The sequence below is a fragment of the Macrobrachium rosenbergii genome, chromosome 59 (genome assembly GCF_040412425.1).
Source record: "Macrobrachium rosenbergii isolate ZJJX-2024 chromosome 59, ASM4041242v1, whole genome shotgun sequence".
In the NCBI taxonomy this organism is placed as follows: Eukaryota; Metazoa; Arthropoda; class Malacostraca; order Decapoda; family Palaemonidae; genus Macrobrachium; species Macrobrachium rosenbergii.
In genome coordinates, this window is record NC_089799.1 from 14,055,875 (window position 1) to 14,078,374 (window position 22,500).

Below are 22,500 nucleotides of genomic sequence, written 5' to 3' on the forward strand. Positions count from 1 at the left end.
AAAGGAGTATATAATTTGGATGTGTTTGCTGGGAAAATTGACTTGGAATAGTTATTGGAAAGTGAGGACCTTAATATCCAGGAAGAGGGAGAGTGCATAAGTTAGAGTTAAATGGCACAGTGTGTGTTGCAGGGATTCGACTTACTGATGGTGAACCTCTTGACTAAGGTATAAGAAGCATATAATGTTATGGAAGTTTTATGCACAAGGGACTCATTCATGAATCAGCTGTAAATATAAGCCTATAATTGTGGCAGTGACCATTGCATTTTCTCCATGGGTCCCCATTCTTAGCATGTACATAAATATAAATACACATACACACACACACACACACACACATATATATATATATATATATATATATATATATATATATATATATATATATATATTCATTTATATATAGTTGCTATTCACAGTAAACAGAGTTTTTGAAACTGTGTTTAAATTTTGGTTTTTAGTCTTCTCTTAATTACTTTAACTTCTCATATTTTCTTAGAATATTCTTAATATAAATGAGGACAAACTTCTCAAATTGCCAAGAGAAATATTTTGTCTTTAATGAACATCTTGTCATCTTTTAAATCTCTTACTAATGTACTGATTACTCCATGATAACTAAGAGGAAGGCTTATAAATATCAAGACCTACATACAGCAGCTCTTATAAGGTTTCAACTGAAAAACTATTTTTTCCCCCTTTAATTCCCTATTCCTCGCGACCTCTCCTATATTAAGGTTTCGCGTATTGAAATTTCATTACATCCACCCTTTCAAGATCACAGCTGAAGAAACTCACCGCCTTCGGCGTAAGACAGCAATTCCAAATATTCTACGGCTTGCTTCCTTCTGTCTTTGTTTGTTCGTTTTTTCTCTCCTTTGCAGCGATATATTGATCAAGGTCTGTAGATTGAATCTTCAGACCTTGATGTTGATCATCGTATTGGTTAAAGCTTTTGGAACGCGGATCAAAAGAGCAAGGAACAGGAAGCCTTCGTGTATAGTGCGAACCTCAGAGAACCTGTTTTCAAAACAGCCGCTGTTTAGAGAAAGGGACATTCTTCTTTACGTCGTCCTATTGGCTGTTTAGAGACAGGGACATTCTTCTCTATATCATCCTCGACTAATTAGCTGTTTAGAAACGGGGACACTCTTCTCTACGTCGTCCTCGATTAGTTAGCTGTTTCGAGACAGGGACATTCTTCTCTATCTCATCCTCGATTAGTTAGCTGTTTCGGGACAGGGACATTCTTCTCTATCTCATCCTCGATTAGTTAGCTGTTTCGGGACAGGGACATTCTTCTCTATTTCATCCTCGATTAGTTAGCTGTTTAGAGACAGAGACATTCTTCTCTATCTCATCCTCGATTAGTTAGCTGTTTAGAAACAGGGACATTCTTCTCTAAGTCGTCCTCGACGAGCTGGCTCTTTAGAGAAGGGGATATTCTTCCGTATGTCATCCTCAATTAGTTAGCTGTTTAGAGACAGGGACATTCTTCTCTATGTCGACGAGTTGGCTGTTAATAGGCAGGGGCTTTCTTCTCTATGTAGTCCTCAACTCGAGGGAAAGGGAATTGTTCCTCTTCCTCTTCTTCTTCTTTTATTTTTAGCCTTTTAGTTGGGTGTGTTCAATATGTATTCTATCCTGTATTCTACATCTCTTCAGGTTTTGTATTCGCACAAAAAAAGGTCTTGGGGCTCAGTTCGACCTGTGATGAATGGATGGTTTTTCACGACTTTTGAAAAGCTAATTTGCATAAAATTGAAGTCACATCATACTTTATTTTCAGTTAGAAGCACACATACTTATGGGATTCTTTCTTAGAACCTGTTTTTCTGGAAACTTAAATTATTCCGTCACTTTCCTGGGGATGAGTCTAACGGAAAACCTTAGGCATTCAGTTATTAATTCCATCAGCTCTCTCTCTCTCTCTCTCTCTCTCTCTCTCTCTCTCTCTCTCTCTCTCTCTCTCTCTCTCTCTCTCTCTGTATATATATATATATATATATATATATATATATATATATATATATATATTATATATATATATATATATACCATATATATATATATATATATATATATATATATATATATATATATATATATATGTATATATATATATATAAACACTACACACTCATACACACACACATATATAAGTATATATATAAAACTTACGTAACGAAAACCTGATTTAGAACCTAACTGAGAAAGTGACACAACATATTGCAAGTATTTCACGCCATGACTCTAAGTCATTCTCATGCATATGTTTATACTGCTTGCACGAGAATGTCGTAGTGTAAAAGTGAAATATCGGTACATCGTTTTCACTCTCCTCGAGGCTGTACATTTTGTTTACATATATATATATATATATATATATATATATATATATATATATATATATATATATATTTCTTTTTTCTGCATATAAAAACGCACGCTCCTGGATAAACACACCCGTTCTTTCATTCAGCACTATACACGCAAGCATTCTGTATATTCATTAATACAGGTACTTTTATCGTTAGTTTAATGAAGTATTTGTATAACCGAAATAACCCTTTCCTCCTCCCTCGTCTTTTCCTTACGTACTTCGAGTTATCAAAAGCCTTTTCAAATTTAGTTTGACTATGTAAACCCTTCGTATATACGTACGTGCATACATAACTTCATAGAAACGAATCTATTCGTTTATTCAAGGAGCTTTCGCAAACAAACAAACAAACAAACAAACAAGACAGATGCACTGCTGGCTGCGGGCTTAGCCAAAACAAAGCTAGACCGATGTTGCCTTATTCATCATGATGCGATTCGCCTAACTACATTTGTCTCACTCGTACCTGCTATTTTTCTTAATAAAAACGGCATTGCATTGTTGATTTAGCCCCCGCCGAGGAAATGTTGCTCGTTTTGTACAAACATTTCTTCGGTCGGGGATACGCAAGGAGGGTACAATGTTTGAAGTCTCTCTTTTTCTCTCTCGTTCAGCCATTGGGGGTTGGAGTTTGGGGGGGGAGGGGAGCAGGTGTCAGGGATACACAGAGTATATGATGTTTGAAGTCTCATTTTTTCTCTCCTTCAACCAAAGAGGGTGGGAGTGCCCAAGATGGTAATGATGTTTGAAGTCTCTTTCTCCCTCCTTCAGCCATGGGTGGCGGGGGGTGGGGTTCGGGAATACGCAAGTATGCTATGATGTTTGAAATCTCCTTTTCTCTCTCTTTCAGCCAATGGGGTGGGTGGGGAAGGGGCGAGAGGAAGGAGATACGCAAGTAGGCCTATGCTATGATGTTTGAAGCCTCATTTTCACTCTCTTTCAGCCATTGGTTGTTTGGGGGTGTGGGGGAGGCGGTTGGAAACGCAACAGTAAACATTCGGTAGCCATTAACCTACGGGACGGGAAAACCAAAAGCATTTGGGTTATTCTCTCTCTCTCTCTCTGATGTATGCTGATTGTAGTCATGGAATCATCTTGTACTTTTGTGTGGCGTTCTGGCGGGCCTTCCGCGAAACTACCTTTGACAGTCTCTCGTCAATAGTTGTTCAGTTGGAGGCAATATCAGTTAATAGTTCATAATTGGATATTGATTTTGGGGGGCTTCGGTTTGTTTATTTTGTCCAGATCAGGATTCGGTTTCATTTTATCGGGTGCGTCTGTGCGCGCATATGCGCTCTAATAAATAGGGGGGATATAGAGAGAAACAGGTCATCATATATATATATATATATATATATATATATATATATATATATATATATATATATATATATATATATATTTACACACACGCACTAATGTACAAAGTAATGTACGTACGCATTTTTGTTGGCGCACGTTCCTCAGAAATTTGCTGTATAAATATTTTTACGTACAATGTCATATTACTTTTTTCCAGCTTGCATATTTCTATATCTATTCATGTAAATTCAGATATGTATGTATATGTATTCAGCATACAGATTTTTGTTTACTTAGATGTGTATGAATCTAGCATACACATTTTTTTTACTTGTGTATGTATCTAGCATACGCATTCTTTTGACGTGAGAAATGTACCTATTTATATCCAGCATTTACGTTCGTTTGACGTGAGATATATTTGTATCCAGCATTCACGTTCTTTTGACGTGAGAGATGAATATGTATCTAGCATACTCATTCTTTTGACGTGAGGATGTATATGTATCCAGCATACACATTCTTTTGATGTAAGAGATGTATGTGTATCCAGCATCCACATTCTCTTGACGTGAAAATGTACCTGTTTGTATCCAGCATCCACATTCTTTTGACTTGAGAGATGTACCTACAGGTATCCAGCATCCACATTCTTTTGACTTGACAGATGTACCTACAGGTATCCAGCATCCACATTCTTTTGACGTGAGAGATGTATGTGTATCCAGCATCCACATTCTCTTGACGTGAAAAACGTACCTATTTGTATCCAGCATTCACGTTCTTGTTGCGTGAGAGATGTCTATGTATCCAGCATCCACATTCTTTTGACGTGAGAGATGTATATGTATCCAGCATACACATTCTTTTGATGTAAGAGATGTATGTGTATCCAGCATCCACATTCTCTTGCCGTGAAAAATGTACCTGTTTGTATCCAGCATCCACATTCTTTTGACTTGAGAGATGTACCTACAGGTATCCAGCATCCACATTCTTTTGACTTGAGAGATGTACCTACAGGTATCCAGCATCCACATTCTTTTGACGTGAGAGATGTATGTGTATCCAGCATCCACATTCTCTTGACGTGAAAAATGTACCTATTTGTATCCAGCATTCACATTCTTGTGGCGTGAGAGATGTTTATGTATCCAGCATCCACATTCTTTTGATGTGAGAGATGTATGTGTATCCAGCATTCTCATTCTTTTGATGTGAGAGATGTATGTATATCCAGCATCCACATTCTTTTGACGTGAGAGATGTATATGTATCCAGCATCCTCATTCTTTTGACGTGAGAGATGTATGTGTATCCAGCATCTTCATTCTTTTGACGTGAGAGATGTATGTGTATCCAACATCCTCATTCTTTTGACGTGAGAGATGTATATGTATCCAGCATCCTCATTCTTTTGACGTGAGAGATGTATGTGTATCCAGCATCTTCATTCTTTTGACGTGAGAGATGTATGTGTATCCAGCATCCTCATTCTTTTGACGTGTATGTGTATCCAGCATCCTCATTCTTTTGACGTGTATGTGTATCCAGCATCCTCATTCCTTTGACGTGAGAGATGTATATGTATCCAGCATCCTCATTCTTTTGACGTGTATGTGTATCCAGCATCCTCATTCTTTTGACGTGTATGTGTATCCAGCATCCTCATTCTTTTGACGTGAGAGATGTATATGTATCCAGCATCCTCATTCTTTTGACGTGTATGTGTATTAGCATCCTCATTCTTTTGACGTGAGAGATGTATGTATCAACATCCTCATTCTTTTGACGTGAGAGATGTATATGTATCCAGCATCCTCATTCTTTTGACGTGTATGTGTATCCAGCATCCTCATTCTTTTGACGTGAGAGATGTATATGTATCCAGCATCCTCATTCTTTTGACGTGTATGTGTATCCAGCATCCTCATTCTTTTGACATGCGAGATGTATGTGTATCCAGCATCCACATTCTTTTGACGTGAGAGATGTACCTACAGGTATCAAGCATCCACATTCTTTTGATGTGAGAGATGTATGTGTATCCAGCATCTACATTCTTTTGACGTAAGAGATGTATATGTATCCAGCATCAACATTCTCTTGATGTGAAAAATGTACCTATTTGTATCCAGCATTCACGTTCTTCTGACGTGAGAGATGTATATGTATCCAGCATCCGCATTCTTTTGACGTGAGTGATGTATATGTATCCAGCATTCACGTTCTTTTGACGTGAGAGATGTATGTGTATCCAGCATCCACGTTCTTTTGACGGGAGTGATGTATATGTATCCAGCATTCACGTTCTTTTGACGTGAGAGTTGTATGTGTATCCAGCATTCACGTTTTTTTGACGTGAGAGATTTATGTGTATCCAGCATTCACGTTCTTTTGACGTGAGAGATGTATGTGTATCAAGCATCCACATTCTTTTGACGTGAGAGATGTATGCGTATCCAGCATTCACGTTCTTTTGACGTGAGAGGTGTATGTGCATCCAGCATCCACATTCTCTTGACGTGAGAGATGTATGTGTATCCAGCATTCACGTTCTTTTGACGTGAGAGATGTATGTGTACCCAGCATCCACGTTCTTTTGACGTGAGAGATGTATGTGTATCCAGCATTCTCGTTCTTGTGACGTGAGAGATGTATTCGTATCCAGTATCCAAATTCTTTTGACGTGAGAGATGTACCTACAGATATCTAGCATCCACATTTTTTTGACGTGAGAGATGTAAGTGTATCCAGCATCCACGTTCTTTTGGTGTGAGAGATGTATATGTATCCAGCATCCACATTCTTTTAACGTGAGAGATGTATGTGTATCCAGCATTCACGTTCTTTTGACATGAGAGATGTATATGTATCCAGCATCCACATTCTTTTGACGTGAGAGATGTATGTGTATCCAGCATTCACGTTCTTTTGACATGAGAGATTTATATGTATCAGCATCCACGTTCTTTTGACGTGAGAGATGTATGTGTATCGAGCATCCACATTCTTTTGACTTGAGAGAGGTATATGTATCCAGCATTCACGTTCTTTTGACATGAGAGATGTATATGTATCCAGCATCCACATTCTTTTGACGTGAGTGACGTACCTACAGGTATCCAGCATCCACATTCTTTTGACATGAGAGATGCATATGTATCCAGCATCCACATTCTTTTGACGTGAAAGATGTACCTACAGGTATCCAGCATCCACATTCTTTTGACGTGAGAGATGTATGTGTATCCAGCATTCACGTTCTTTTGACACGAGAGATGCATGTGTATCCAGCCTTTACGTTCTTTTGACGTGAGAGATGAATGTGTATCCAGCATTCACGTTCTTTTGATGCGAGAGATGTATGTGTATCCAGCATTTACGTTCTTTTGACGTGAGAGATGTATGTGTATCCACCATTCACGTTCCTTTGTTCGTGAGAGATGTATGTGTATCCAGCATCCACTTTCTTTTGACGTGACAGATGTATGTGTATCCAGCATCCACGTTCTTTTAACGTGAGAGATGTATGTGTATCGAGCATCCACTTTCTTTTGACGTGAGAGATGTATGCGTATCGAGCATCCACGTTCTTTTGACGTGAGTGATGTATATGTATCCAGCATCCACGTTCTTTTGACGTGAGTGATGTATATGTATCCAGCATCCACGTTCTTTTGACGTGATTGATGTATAATATCAAAGCATCCGTTCTTTTACGTGAGAGATGTATGTGTATCCAGCATCCACGTTCTTTGACGTGAGAGATGTATGTGTATCGAGCATCCACTTTTCTTTTGACGTGGTGATGTACGTAACCCATCAGCATCCACGTTCTTTTGACGTAGATGATGTATATGTATCTAGCATCCACGTTCTTTTGACGTGAGTGATGTATATATCAACATCCACGTTCTTTTTTGACTTTGAGTGATGTATATGTATCCAGCATCCACGTTCTTTTGACGTGAGAGATGTATGTGTATCCAGCATCCACGTTCTTTTGACGTGAGAGATGTATGCGTATCAAGCATCCACGTTCTTTTGACATGAGTGATGTATGCGTATCGAGCATCCACGTTCTTTTGACGTGAGTGATGTACATGTATCCAGCATCCACGTTCTTTTGACGTGAGTGATGTATATGTATCCAGCATCCACGTTCTTTTGACGTGAGTGATGTATATGTATCCAGCATCCACGTTCTTTTGACGTGAGAGATGTATGTGTATCCAGCATCCACGTTCTTTTGACGTGAGAGATGTATGTGTATCCAGCATCCTCGTTCTTTTGACGTGAGAGATGTATGTGTATCCAGCATTTACGTTCTTTTGACGTGAGAGATGTATGTGTATCCAGCATCCACGTTCTTTTGACGTGAGAGATGTATGTGTATCAAGCATCCACATTCTTTTGACGTGAGAGATGCATATGTATCCAGCATCCACGTTCTTTTGACGTGAGAGATGTATGTGTATCCAGCATCCACGTTCTTTTGACGTGAGAGATGTATGTGTTTCGAGCATCCACATTCTTTTGACGTGAGTGATGTATATGTATCCAGCATCCACGTTCTTTTGACGTGAGAGATGTATGTGTATCCAGCATCCACGTTCTTTTGACGTGAGTGATGTATGTGTATCGAGCATCCACATTCTTTTGACATGAGTGATGTATATGTATCCAGCATCCACGTTCTTTTGACGTGAGTGATGCATGTGTATCCAGCATCCACGTTCTTTTGACGTGAGAGATATATGTGTAACGAGCATCCACATTCTTTTGACGTGAGTGATGTATATGTATCCAGCATCCACGTTCTTTTGACGTGAGAGATGTATGTGTATCCAGCATCCACGTTCTTTTGACGTGAGAGATGTATGTGTATCGAGCATCCACATTCTTTTGACGTGAGTGATGTATATGTATCCAGCATCCACTTTTTTTGACGTGAGAGATGTATGTGTATCCAGCATCCACGTTCTTTTGACGTGAGAGATGTATGTGTATCGAGCATCCACATTCTTTTAACGTGAGTGATGTATATGTATCCAGCATCCACGTTCTTTTGACGTGAGAGGTGTATATGTATCCAGCATCCACATTCTTTTGATGTGAGAGATTAATATGTTTCCAGTTTATACGGTCTTTTGACGTGGGAGATGTATATGTATCCTGCATACACATTCTTTTGACGTGAGAAATGAATGTGTATCTAGATATACATTTTTTGACGTGAGAGCTGTACCTACATGTATCCAGCATCCACATTCTCTTGACGTGAAAGATGAATATTTATCTAGATATATATTCTTTTGGCGTGAGACATGTACTTGTATGTATGTATCCAACATTCTCATTCTTTTGACATGAGAGATGTGTACAGATGTATCCAGCATACACATTCTTTTAACGCGAAAGATGTACCTATGTTGTATGTATCCAGCATACACACTAATTTGATATAAGAGTTGTACCTATATGCATCCAGCATATACGTTCTTTTGACGTGAGAAATGTACCTAGATTTATCCAGGATATACATTCTTGTGACGCGAGAAATATACATTTATGTATCCTGCATACACATTCTTTTAACGTGAGAAATGTACATATATGTATCCAACATACACATTCTTTTGAATTTGAGAGATGTACTTAAATGTATCTATCGTATACATCCTTTGCCGTGAGAAATGTTCCTATATGTATCAGCATACACATATGTGAGAGATGTGCTTATATGAATCCAGCACAGACATTCTTTTGACTTAAGAGATGTACTCATATGTATCTAATACGCACATTCTGCCTTGAGAGATGCACTCATATCTATCCAGTATGCTCATTCTTTAGACGTGAGAGATGTATTATATGCATTTAGCATACCTGCTTTTGACGTGAAAGATGTATGTGCATCCAGCATACACATTTTTTTTTGACCCGAGAGATGTACCTGTATGTATCCAGCTTACTCATTATTTTGTCGTGAGAGATGTACATATGTATATTCACCATACACGTTCTTTTGTTGTGATGTATATCAGGCATTCAGCATTTTGAAATTGGTGTTTTTCGCCTGATCAGCTTTAAAATAATCCCCCTTTTTTTTCAAAAAAAAGTTACTATAATTTTTATTATGTATGCTATTCTATTCCTGATCGCAAATACTTCATCTCATACAAAATTCAACTTTGTATCTTGAAAAATAAAGAAATTAGAGCAGGTAGAATTTCCAAAACTTTGATGGCTTATAACTCAAATTTTTTTTATCGTGGCTAGAGGCCCTTCTTATGCTGAACGCCTCATTCGATGTATATGTTTACATATTCTTTTGATATGAGGCATGTATCTATATGTATCCAGTATACGCATCCTTAACTCGAGGGAGATGTACCTACATGTATGTACCAAGCATACACAGTCTTTTCACGCGACGCTATTCTTGAATCAGAAAATAAGAGAAATAGATGAACGCGAAATTTTAACAATATTCCTCAGCCGCTGAATGCAGAACTTGGCGAAGCCTTGAGTGCACCTCTTTATTCCTTAACTGCAACAGTTACGGCAAAAGCTTCGGAATTTAAGAATCAGACGGACAATAATGATTCCCCCAAGAGCCTCGGTAATTAAAGCCGTTATGATAATATTCCCGAACTTGGGAATTAAAGTTCAACACTTGCCGCTTTTAACCGCTCAAGTCGTGATTGTAATTCGCCCGTTCACAAAGGAATTGCATTTGGGCTCGCCATGTTTTTAGCAGGCTTCCGCTTATATGACACTTCTCCTCCTCCTCCTCCTCTGCTTCCTCCTCCTCCTCCTCCTCCTCCTCCTCCTCCTCCTCCTCCTCCTCCTTGGGATAAATAAGTCGATTTCTTCGCCTCTTTGTGGCTAAAGGACACAACAGCTTGATGATTGTTGGGTCTGGGGAAACTCGCGCTTGCTTCCAATCTACATATTCCCCCCTTTGATAAGATACGAGAGAGAGAGAGAGAGAGAGAGAGAGAGAGAGAGAGAGACCTGAGAGACCTGAATTCCTGAGACCGAGAATTATCTCTGCATTTTTTCCTAAGTTAAAGAGTTAATAGCTCACTCGGTGTCGTCACTCTTATCAATTATTTCTTCAGGGCAATTAACGTATGGCAGCTTTGCACTACACCTGTAACTTAGATTCTCGGAGAGAGAAAATGTCCCTACGAGAAGTGTTCGTTATTTTCGCATTTTGTGCATCCCGCTCTCATCTCAGGCCCCTCCTCTCAATTCATCCCGAAAAGAGATTAATTCTCCCGTGGAAATTCTTGAGTAGGCTGGCGTGTAACTGTCCCTCTGTAAAGACAGAGAAGAAAACCTGAAAATGTGTGAGTAAACGGCAGATTTTTCTCTCTTGGTCTTTCCTTTTGCGCGTGCGGACAACATGTTATGTGACGTCACATGCAATCTCCCTCTCTGCTTGCTCGGTTGTCATGGCAACCTCTGATGGGTGGCTGAGACGCCACACACCGCACTACTTTAGTGTCCAATGAAAGGCTCTTGCGAGAGGATGTTATGATTCGCTCCTGATCTTTGTTTCTTTCTTGTACTCGCCAGTTTTTATTTACTTATTTCTTTCAGTTTTCGTATCAGCGCCTCGGGAACGACATAATCTCTCTCATGCGGAAAGACAAGAATCTCGAGCTCTCTTTGGAACTTTTCTCCACTGCGAATAGAAAAATATACTTTAAAAAATCACTTCCAGAAATTTGCGAATGATGATGACGACTTTCTCAAATGACTCACTCTTACCGACGACGACTGCCACAACAACGAGAAAAGAGAAAAACTGTTGTACGGACTGGATTTGAGAAGATGCTTCATTTTCAAACCGTAGAAAGGAATGACCTCTTTGAAACAATGGCGACGTAGATCATCAAGTTCAATCGCGGAAAGAGAGAGAGAGAAAAAAAAGAAAGATGAAAAATGACCGGCAATGCAACAAGTGAGGGGAAAAAATGGACTCGAATCAGTGACCTATATTGGACAGTGTGACTCCCGTTTTAAAATGCATTCGGTGACTTCGATGTATTTCTGGTGGTGGTGACTTCGCTTTCGGGGGATACCTTCGTGGTGTGACTTCCTTCCGGTTTCCAGTTTGCTTTTGGAAAGTATTGCGAGAGGGGGTTCCTCGTTCCAGGTTCCAGGTTCCAGGCTCTGTGTGACATCTCTCTGGAATGCTGCTTCTTGTGAATTGATGATGTTCTGTTTTTTTTTTATATATATGGAAGTTCTGTTCTCTTGACTGTGCGTGTGTGTGTGTGTGCCTCTCTCTCACTCTCTCTCTCTCTCTCTCTCACTCTTTCGCGGACGAAATGTGAGTTTTCGCGCGAGAGAAGAAAAAAAAAAAATAGATCTGATCGAATCTGCGTCTAGGCCTGTAGTGCATTATGTGCACGTCTCTATGACCTGGCTCTCTTGATTAATTTCTCTCGTTAGAAATCAGTTCGTGTTTTGTTCCTAGTCGAGAGAAATCAGATGATGAAAGAAATGCTAAACAGTTAGAAATTAATGAAACAAGTTTCCCTCTAGAAAAAAAGAAATAGTAGATCAAGACAAACCTGAAATGTTTTGAGAACAAATCGAGACAGTAAAAAATAAAAAAAAATAAAATAAAAAATATTCGTCGAGATGTTTCAGTGTCACTACGTGTTTATATTTCCCCTTGGATGTTTTTGCGTGTGAGAAAGTAAAGAAAAAAAATATCCTTCAGAGTTATCCTACACCTTTTGAAAATGCTTGATCCAAGGATTATCAAGTGCGTCCTTCCTCTGACTTGCTTGATCCTTGTCCATCATCCAGTGCCCTCTACTGGTCATCTACGACTTGTCGAAAATGGCTACGAGGGACTAGTCATTGCGATCAGCAACGCCGTGCCGGGGGAGCAATGCAGTCAGGTCATACTTGGTTTAAAGGTACGGTGTTAATTGCGAAGCCCCTTTGTGTGTTAGTGCGTTTGTGTAGCTGAGTGTGTCGAACGTTTGTGTGGGTGGGTGTATGTGTAGGTGAGTGTGTGTCAAACCTGTGTGTGTCTGTATTACACCTTTGTGTGTGTGAATGTGTATCAAACCTGTGTGTGTCGAATATTTGTGTGAGTGTTTGTACCAAACGTTTATGTGTCAAACATATCTGTGTCTTTGTGTATGTGTGTGTCAATCTGTTTGTTGTATGGTACACAGCGTGTGTATGTCCCCTTGTATAGTGAATACTTTCATTTCCATTCCGAGTCCCAGGTGAGTGGGTGAAATGAGGTCACTGTGGAAATACACGTATACGTACACATTTGTATACACATATATAGTGTATACACATATATGGTGTACATACGCATAAAATACATCATTCCTTCGCGCGAAGTCTCTCTTTCAAGAATTAATTAGCACACAAATGCAAACGGGATCATAAATGCAAGTGCCAGCGAGTATTCATATATCTCTTTTTAACTGCGTTTTTCATTTCACTTTTTTTTTTTAACGCATTCTGGAAATATGGATCACGGCAGATATTAGTATGCATGGAAATGAGTATGCTCCCTTGAGCATACACATGCACCGATGTATGAATAATTCCCATTTTTTGTCGCTGACTGATATATAGATTTTCCTTTTGATTTCTAGGGCAGACTAAATCATTTCTTGACGGATTGACAGGACGTGGATTTTCGTATCCCGTGACGCATTTCAAGATGATTATTTTATGACTTAAGCAGCTTTTCCTGCAAATGATTGTCAGTGGAGTAATAGGATGAATTTTTTTTCTTATGTACACGTTAGGAAGTGAGAGCAAGATAAATTTAAAAGGTCGATAAATAATCATATTGGTGGTGTCAAGCTAATGAGGAAAATCATTCTCTCATTCCCTGATATACCTACATGCTCGTAAGGGAAGGATCTTTCTTATATACATATATATATTATATATATATATATATATATATATATATATATATATATATATATATATATATATATATATATATATATATATATATATATATATATAATATTGTGCTACCTCCATAATAAAGAGGTTGGCTCTAGAAAAAAAAATAAGACAGCCGTTACTATCGAATTCTTATTTTTGACTCATAGATGAGCCTTGTGCAGAAAACATCCCCACAATACCCTCGTGCACCTACACGGAATCTCCTGGGATATTAAGGCCCTTCCTTTCCAAAACCCCTTCCACTCCATTTAAGTTCTTCCTAGTTCTTGCTGGCCTCTCTCCTCTTATCACTTCCGAATTGTAAATTTTTCTCTAAAATTTCACCGTCCATTCTTTCCGCATGACTGAACCATCTCAAAACACACTGATCCATGCTTTTCACCATTCTATCGTTTTTAGTACCTCTAGGTATCTCCATGTTTCTCACACTTCTGTTATTATGAAACCACATACGCTATACAAACAATTATTTTGAACACCTTTAACATTTTTATATTCATCTATATTCAGCAGTCATACTTTACATAAAGGAGAATTGGTTCAACGATCCCCTCATACTTATCAACCTTGGCTTCCATAGTGACTCAAAGATTCTTCATAATCTTTAGCAAACATCCAGCTATCTTGCTTACATGAGTTATTCCATTACTTATCTCTTCTGCAGAAATCTTTCCATTTAATCCCATATACCAGAGCAGATCAGCTGTTCCCATTCTTCCATCATTCTTGCCAATGTTCATTAGTCCATCTTTCTGGTTTTCATTTACCCACATAATCTAATCATATTCTGAGTGACATTTCGTTGGAACGTCCTTTTGTGGAAGCATTTTCAAACCTTTTCACTGGTTTCTAAAGTTTTTCTTTACTATTCCCAATCAGCACCTAATCATCTAAAAACCACAGCCATTCCAGATTCCATTAATGAACTACTTTCTTGTTCAGTTACTCCTTAACTACATTTAATGACCTTTCCCGGATCCTTAGATTACTTAGTGCAAAAAAATTTTAAAACAACCATGGAAATATAACACTCATTGCCTCAGGCATTGTTTTACACCAAACCAGTCACTCACCTCCCTAAATATCCCTGTATTCTATTTCATACATCCGCAACATCTTCCAAGCTAAATCATTGTTGGTTCTGTCATTTGTTTTTTTCCTTTAATGCCAAACTTCTACCTTAACTTTTTCATGACACCTAATCCACAAACTCCCACCATACACGTTCAGTGGTATTCTTAGTAATGTTACCCACTAATTATCAAAAGTTTGACTTTAAACCCATATACAAGGACCCAGTAACTAAAAATCTATCACTCGTTCTTCCAGAGCCTTTCCCTCATCCAAATGTGCTTTACAAACCATGGTCAAGTCGTTCATATATGTATGTACGAATGTATGTATGTATGTATGTATGTATGTATATTCTATATATATATATATATATATATATATATATATATATATATATATATATATATATATATATATATATATACATCTAAATTGGTGTGTGTGATTTGTGTGTGTATGTATGTATGCATATATAAATAAATATATATATATATATATATATATATATATATATATATATATATATATGTGTGTGTGTGTGTGTGTGTGTGTGTGTGTGTGTACAGTGACGTCCATATGCATTTAAATATTTCATTTAATATATTAAATTTTTGCTATCAGCCTCCCACATATTTTCTTTCAGAGACCTCCTTTTTTATCTCAAAATCCCACATTCCCTCCTGATTTTTCTTCTCTTGTATATTGCACTTTCCCCTTCCATATGTTCTTATTTTTCAGCGAAATTTTTTAAAGCGCCATATTCCTCCGTTTGGAATATTTGACACCAGGCTTCGAGGACTTTTCTTTATCCCCATATTTCTTGCGTCTGTTTCCACGTTTGTCTGTGAATGGTGATCGTTCAGCAATATACGAATAATCCCTTAGATGTCCATTAGGTTTTGAGGAAAACTAATGCATCTTTACTTCTGTGCTTGGAGTCTGCATTTTGCATGCGCTTTGCATCCGTAACCAGAGAGGGATGGTTGGTCTTGCCAGAGTCAATAATTGATAAGTCTGCCTCGTTGCCTTGATATCGGGGTTCGTTCTTAGGCTCTGCCAGATATCTTCAATTCCTTCGTATATTTTCCTACATCTAAGGTGCCCCTTTAAGGATAGACTGTGCTGCCTTGGAAATTTCATTCCTCGTTAATTTTTAGTGACCTTGACCTTTGCTTTTGATCGTGAACTATATTTTGAAAATGTGACTTTAACAGCTTTTACTGATACGCTTTTTAAACTTAACATTCCCACTCAGTCTGAAGGACCCCTTTGAGAATGGCCTATAGTTCCTTGGAAATTCATTCCTCGTTTAATTTCGTGTGACCTTGACCTTTGATTTTGATCCTGATCTATATTTTGAGTATGACCGCATGTGCTTTTACTGATTCCTGATACGTTCTTAAACTTAATATTCCCACTCAAGCTGAAGGATCCCCTTTATGATGAACTATCCTTTGGAAATTTCATTCCTCATCAACTTTTAGTGACCTTGGTCCTTGCTTTTGACCCTGAACTCTATTTTGAATATGACTGCATGAGCTTTTACTGATTCCTGATACATTTTCAAACTTAATATTCTAAAGGACTCCTTGGGGTGAACTATTCTTCTTTAGAAATTGCAATCTCGTTAATTTTCAATAACCTTGACCCTTGCTTTTGACCCTGAACTATATTTTGAATATGACTGCATGGAGTTTTACTGATTCCTGGTACGTTTTTAAACTTAATATTCCCACTCAATCTAAAAGACTCCTTGAGGATCAACTATTCTTTTTTGGAAATTGCATTCTCGTTAATTTGCAATAACCTTTGCCCTTGCTTTTGACCCTGAACTATATTTTGAATATGACTGCATGAGCTTATACTGATTCGTGATAAGTTTTCAAACTTAATATTCCCACTCATATAGGCCTACCGTTTTCGAATTTTGCAACGAAAAGAGCCGAAACTGGGTGACGTGATTGAATTTGTAAAGCCGTTAGCCTGGTGCATTAATTTCAATTCTTTTATAGTTATATTTTGAATATTCCATTAACGAACGCACATTCATTTCCTTTATCGAGTTGTGAATCAGCGTATAAATTTGCGTCTTTGGGCGAACTGTCATTCGTGCGTACATACCTATCAACTGCGCATTCATTGCAGACTTTGTTATCGTATGTATATTTCAAGGCGGTGATGTAAACACAGCCTCAGTTGTTTCTCGATTGTCCGTTGCCCCAAAATGGAGTTAGCATCTCATTCTGTGCCAAATTACGGTGCATATTCAACCGTAAGTAATGTTTTGCGTAATCGGTGACTGGTGTGATGTCTTCATATTTACCGAGCCTCGAGGCGGTAATTTTGAGATTAGCGGGCTTACGTTAAGCTACTTGTGTTTGTTCGTTCAGAATTTCTTTTTCATGATTGTATATCTTTTGGAGTTTCAGCCGTTCATTTTTCATAACCCTTTCATTCGGTAACCTTTTTTTTAGGATTACTGATCTCTGTGACCTTTGCCTATTCACTTATCTGACCCCTTTCATTCGGTGACCTTTTTTTCAGGATTATTGATCTCTTTGACCTACATCTGTTCAGTTTTCTACCCCTTTCATTTGGTGACCTTTTTTTAGGACTGGTGATCTCTTTGACCTTCATCTCTTCGCTTATCATGCCCCTTTCATTTGGTGACTTTTTTTTAGGATTAGTGATCTCTTTGACCTTCATCTCTTCACTTATCATGCCCCTTTCATTTGGTGACCTTTTTTTCAGGATTATTGTACTCTTTGACCTTCATCTGTTCACTAATTATACCATTTTCATTCGGTGACCTTCTTTTTAAAGGTTGTTGATTTCTCTGACCTTCATCTGTTCACTTATCAGATCTCTCATTTATTGACCTTTTTTGGGAATAGTGATCTCTTTGACCTTCATTTGGTCACTCATCTTACCCCTTCCATTCGTTGATCTTTTTTTAGGATTATTGATCTCTTTGACCTTTATCGATCTCATTGACCTTTATCTGTTCATTTATCATACTCCTTTCCTTCAGTGACTTTTTTAGGGGGATTATTGCTCTCTTTGACCTTCAGTTCTTCACTTACACCCCTTTCATTTGGTGACCTTTTTTTTAGGATTCTTGATCTCTTTGACCTTCATCTGTTCAGTTGTCAAACCCCTTTCATCGGTGACCTTTTTTTAAAGGATTGTTGATCTATTTGGCCTTCATCTTTTTACTTATTCATGTTCCTTTCATTTGGTGACCTTTTTTTTAGGATTATTGATCTCTTTGATTTTAATCTGTTCGCTTATCAATCCCTTTCATTGGATGACCTTTTTTTAGGATAATGATCTGTTTGACCTTCATCTGGTCACTTTTCATACCCCCGTCATTCGGTGACCATTTTTTTTTAGGATTGTTGATCTCTGTGACCTTCATCCTTTCGCTTATCATACTCCTTTCATTCAGTGACCTTCTTTTTAATGATTAGTGATCTCTTTGACCTTCATCTGGTCACTTATATACCCCGTTCATTTGGTGACGTCTGTGAATATCGGCCTCCAAATCTCTATTATTATTATTATTATTATTATTATTATTATTATTATTATTATTATTATTATTTTGGAAGGAGACCCTCCCTCAAGCAGACTTCACTAAACAGTATGGCATCCAGACGGCCATATTATTATTATTATTATTATTATTATTATTATTATTATTATTATTATTATTATTATTATTATTATACCTTGCAAAATGTAATATACTAACATTCTAAGCTCATCTCCAAATCCTGAGAGTACCCAAACAATGGCCTGTAGGAGCCTGGCCAAATCTGCCATGGGACGGCTCACAGAGGCCCAATTAGACTATAAGAATTTCAGATAATATTGAAAGGCTAAAAAATGATGTAGATCCAAATTTTGGTAGATTATTTAGGTAAACGAAACTACAGGATCGTTAGCAATGCATTTTAAACTGATGAAATCACAGCCAGCATCCGTTTTGCAAGTCACGATTACGATACTAGCCAGTGGGTGTTGCCACGATTACGATACTAGCCAGTGGGTGTTGCCACGATTACGATACTAGCCAGTGGGTGTTGCCACGATTACGATACTAGCCAGTGGGTGTTGCCTGATCATTTTCACTTTGTTGCTGTCCAAAAACTAGAGAAATAAGTCAAAAGGCATAGAAATCACAAACTTTCAAGAATTTTCTTAAAATTCTTATTTTTTCACTCTTTTGTTGTCCAAAAAAATAGAGAAATAAATAAGAAGGCACAGAAATAAATGATTTTTCAAGAACTTTCTTAAACAAAAAGTCTTATTATTTTTAATTTTTTGTTGTAAAAAAAAACAGATATATAAATAAAAAAAACATAGAGAGTAGTGACTTTTCAAGAATTTTCTTACACAAAAGTCTTATTATTTTTAATTTTCTGTTGTCCAAAAAAATAGAGAAATAAATAAAAAGGCATAGAAATCAGTGACTTTTCAAAAATGTTCTTAAATAGAATGAAATAAACAGTAAACATTGTTTACCTTCACCGTAGCAGAAATTAATTTTTCTCGAGTTCCGGCCATTATTAAAAAAAAATACGAATAGACTTAATTAAAGGTCCAATTATTAATTAATATTTGTTTATTGTACGACTTCCTGATTCACCAAGGATGATTGATTCACCAAGGGCTTCCAGGTTCCTGACGGTTCTGGAAGTAACTTTTCCAGAACAGCGACATAATGTACACGCAACTGGAGAGAATTACGTTGTGCTTGAAGTAAGGAGATTATTTAGACGCTGAGGTGGAGATAGTGGAGAGATTTCTCTGTTTTTTTCAGTTTTCTGTAAAAAAAAACTATTAAGATGGCTTTGTCTGTCCGTCCGCACTTTTTCTGTCCGCCCTCAGATCTTAAAAACTACTAAGGCTAGAGGGCTGCAAAATGGTATGTTGATCATCCACCCTCCAATCATCATACATGCCAAATTGCAGCCCTCTAGCCTCAGTAGTTTTTATTTTATTTAAGGTTAAAGTTAGCCATGATCGTGCGTCTGGCAACGCTATCGGACAGGCCACCACCGGCCCGTGGTTAAAGTTTCATGGGCCCGCGGCTCACAACATCATACCGAGACCACCGGAAGATATATCTATTTTCGGTGGCCTTGATTATACGCTGTAGCGGGTAACTTCGGCGCATTTTTTACTTGTTTTATTTAAGGTTAAAGTTAGCCATGATCGTGCGTCTGGTAACGCTATAGGACAGGCCACCACCGGGCCGTGGTTAAAGCTTCATGGGCTGCGGCTCATACAGCATTATAGGCTTTACAGGAAACTCGATTGCGCCGAAGTTCCTTCGGCGCAGTTTTTTACTCGTTTTCTATTTAAAGGGAAATTTTACTTCTCTCCTCTCGCTGCTATTTTTTGCTGCTTGATTATTTTCTGTTTGCCCGGTGTGACCTTTAAGTGATGTTTTATTCTTCTCTTAACAGGTTTCTCTTTCTCGTTTTCTTTTCTTGCACCTTTCATGATTCTCACTTTCTCACGGTGCTTTCTTTTCCAGTCCAACGCTTACAAAAGAAAAGAAAGTATTAATCCTGTACCCCATTACATGCTTTCTCTCCAGACAACAGCCTGCTTTCTCTCTCACCGTTCTATCTACTTCAAGCACCTTTCGTCGTGTGGTTCCTATCTCCTCTCATTTCCCCGCTTTCTTTTCCTTTCTTTTTTCTTCCCATTATCTTCTCTGTTTTCTCCTTTCTCGTTTACGCCCTGTCGTAAGTAAAATATGTTTTATCCGTGTCGTGATTTAATTTTTTTATCAGCCTTCTTCTCTTTTTCCAACCCACATTCTCAAACTGAACCCTCTTTGTTTTCGTCTTATTTATTTACCATTTTTGCTTCATTCCTTTTTCGTTTATTTTCATGTGTCTTTTTTAAAAAGTCTTGTTTTCATTCCGTCCTCCTATTTATCTTTCTTATATTTTTATTAATTTTATACTTTTGGACGGTCTCTTTCGTGCATTACTTTCTTAAACCTCATCCACACTTTCCCATCCACTCCACCAGGTCCCTCATTCTCATATTCCATTCTCATATACTTCTCTCATTTCATAATTCTAATGCATTCGCATTTATGTCACTCCGCTAATTCTCGCACATTCCACCCCTGTAGTTCTCAAGCAATTCATTCCCTTCTCATTCTTCCATTACTTTTGTCATTACTTTCTTAAATCTCATCCACACTTTCCCGTCCACTCCATCAGATCCCTCATTCTCATATTCCATTCTCATATACCTCTCTCATTTCATATTTTTAATACATTCGCATTTATGCCACCCTAATAATTCTCATACATTGCACCCCAGTCATTCTCAAGCAATTCTTTCCCTTCTCATTCCTCCATCACTTTCGTCTTTCAGTCTCGTAAAAAACCTCTCGTTCTCATACACCTGAACGATTCTTGTTATTTTCATTTCAGTATATCTTATTCGCCTCAGTTTTTCTTCTTTATCAGTCTCTCTGCCACTCTCAAGCAATTTATTCCTTTCTCATTCTTCCATTTCTTTCGTCTTTCAATCTCATAAAAAAAAAACTCTCGTTCTCATACACCTAACGATTCTCGTTATTTTCATTTATCATATCTCATTCCACCTCTTTGTCATTCTCAAGTTTTCTCATTCTTCCATTTCTTTCGTCTTTCGATCAAAAAAACTCTCGTTCTCTGTCATTTTCTCATCATATCTCATTCACGTCAGTTTTTCCTCTTTGTCATTCTCAAGCGATTCATTCCCTTCTCATTCTTCCATTTCTTTCGTCTTTCGATCTCGTAAAAAAAACTCTCGTTCTCATACACCTAACGATTCTCGTTATTTTCATTTCAGCATATCTCATTCACGTCAGTTTTTCCTCTTTATCAGTCTTCCTGCTCAAGAGTTTTGCTGCCTCCCGTCGCCCTCATTCATTCAAGTCTTCTTAGGAAATTACCAGTGTTCTCTTCGACTGTAAACTTTCTTCGCCGCAGTAATTAGAGAGAGGATATCTGACGAGGCCAAGAATCTTTTTTTATTATTTTTTTGTGATCTTTTTGCTTGGTTAAAAAATTGTTTTTTTGATCTGTTTGCGAGGTCAAGGATTTTTAACATTTTTTTGTGATCCATTTGCGAGGCTAAGAATTTTTTATTTATTTTTTGTATTATTTTTTTGTGATCTATGTGCTTCAGATATTTGATTTTCAATGGCTGGAATATTGTTCTCCTGTCTCGATATGGCTAATATCATGGAGATTCGTCGTATAAGACAAATTGGCATAGATTAAAAGTGTCTCCTGCCTCATTTAATGAGAAAAATGTGCCAGAAATTCCAGGTTTTTGCGCTTACAAACAGTAATATTCATTATCGCCACAGCAATTGAATTGGGATCTTCCTTATTCACTTTCACTGTTATCCCAAAAGCGAACTTCCATCTCCACCTTGTGTGTTAGTGCGTGTTGCTCAATTTGCAGACTATTAACGCAGGTTTTCTGATAAATGCCCAGGAAAAATATCGATCTTTTTCCCTGGTAGTGTCATGGAAGACGATGCTCTAAGATAAAGATGCTCTCAAGGTAAAGATGCTGCAATACTGTTTCAGGTTTTTTCGTTGCTTTTCCATGATATCTTTGTCGTGTGGCAAGGGTCAGTGACCTAGATTGATCCACTGTGGTTGGAGGGGGGCGGGCGGGGAGGATAATGGAGAGGTTTGCAGGTGGTGGGAGGGACGGATGTCGTTATGCCC

The 22,500-nt window shown here is 37.8% G+C and overlaps 1 protein-coding gene across 2 annotated transcripts in view; it reads left to right on the forward strand.

Annotated features, from left to right (window-relative positions):
- LOC136837546 (calcium-activated chloride channel regulator 4A-like) overlaps positions 1–22,500 on the forward strand; it is a 213,252-nt gene that overhangs the window by 128,540 nt on the left and 62,212 nt on the right. Inside the window, exon 1 of one of the 2 annotated variants that reach the window (XM_067102391.1) lies at positions 11,210–12,636. The exons of the other annotated variant lie outside the window; for it this stretch is intronic. Within the exon in view, the coding sequence (XP_066958492.1) occupies positions 12,457–12,636 (180 nt within the window). The 5' untranslated portion in view covers positions 11,210–12,456. Of the gene's footprint in view, positions 1–11,209; positions 12,637–22,500 lie in introns of those variants that run through there. 2 annotated transcript variants of the gene reach the window in all.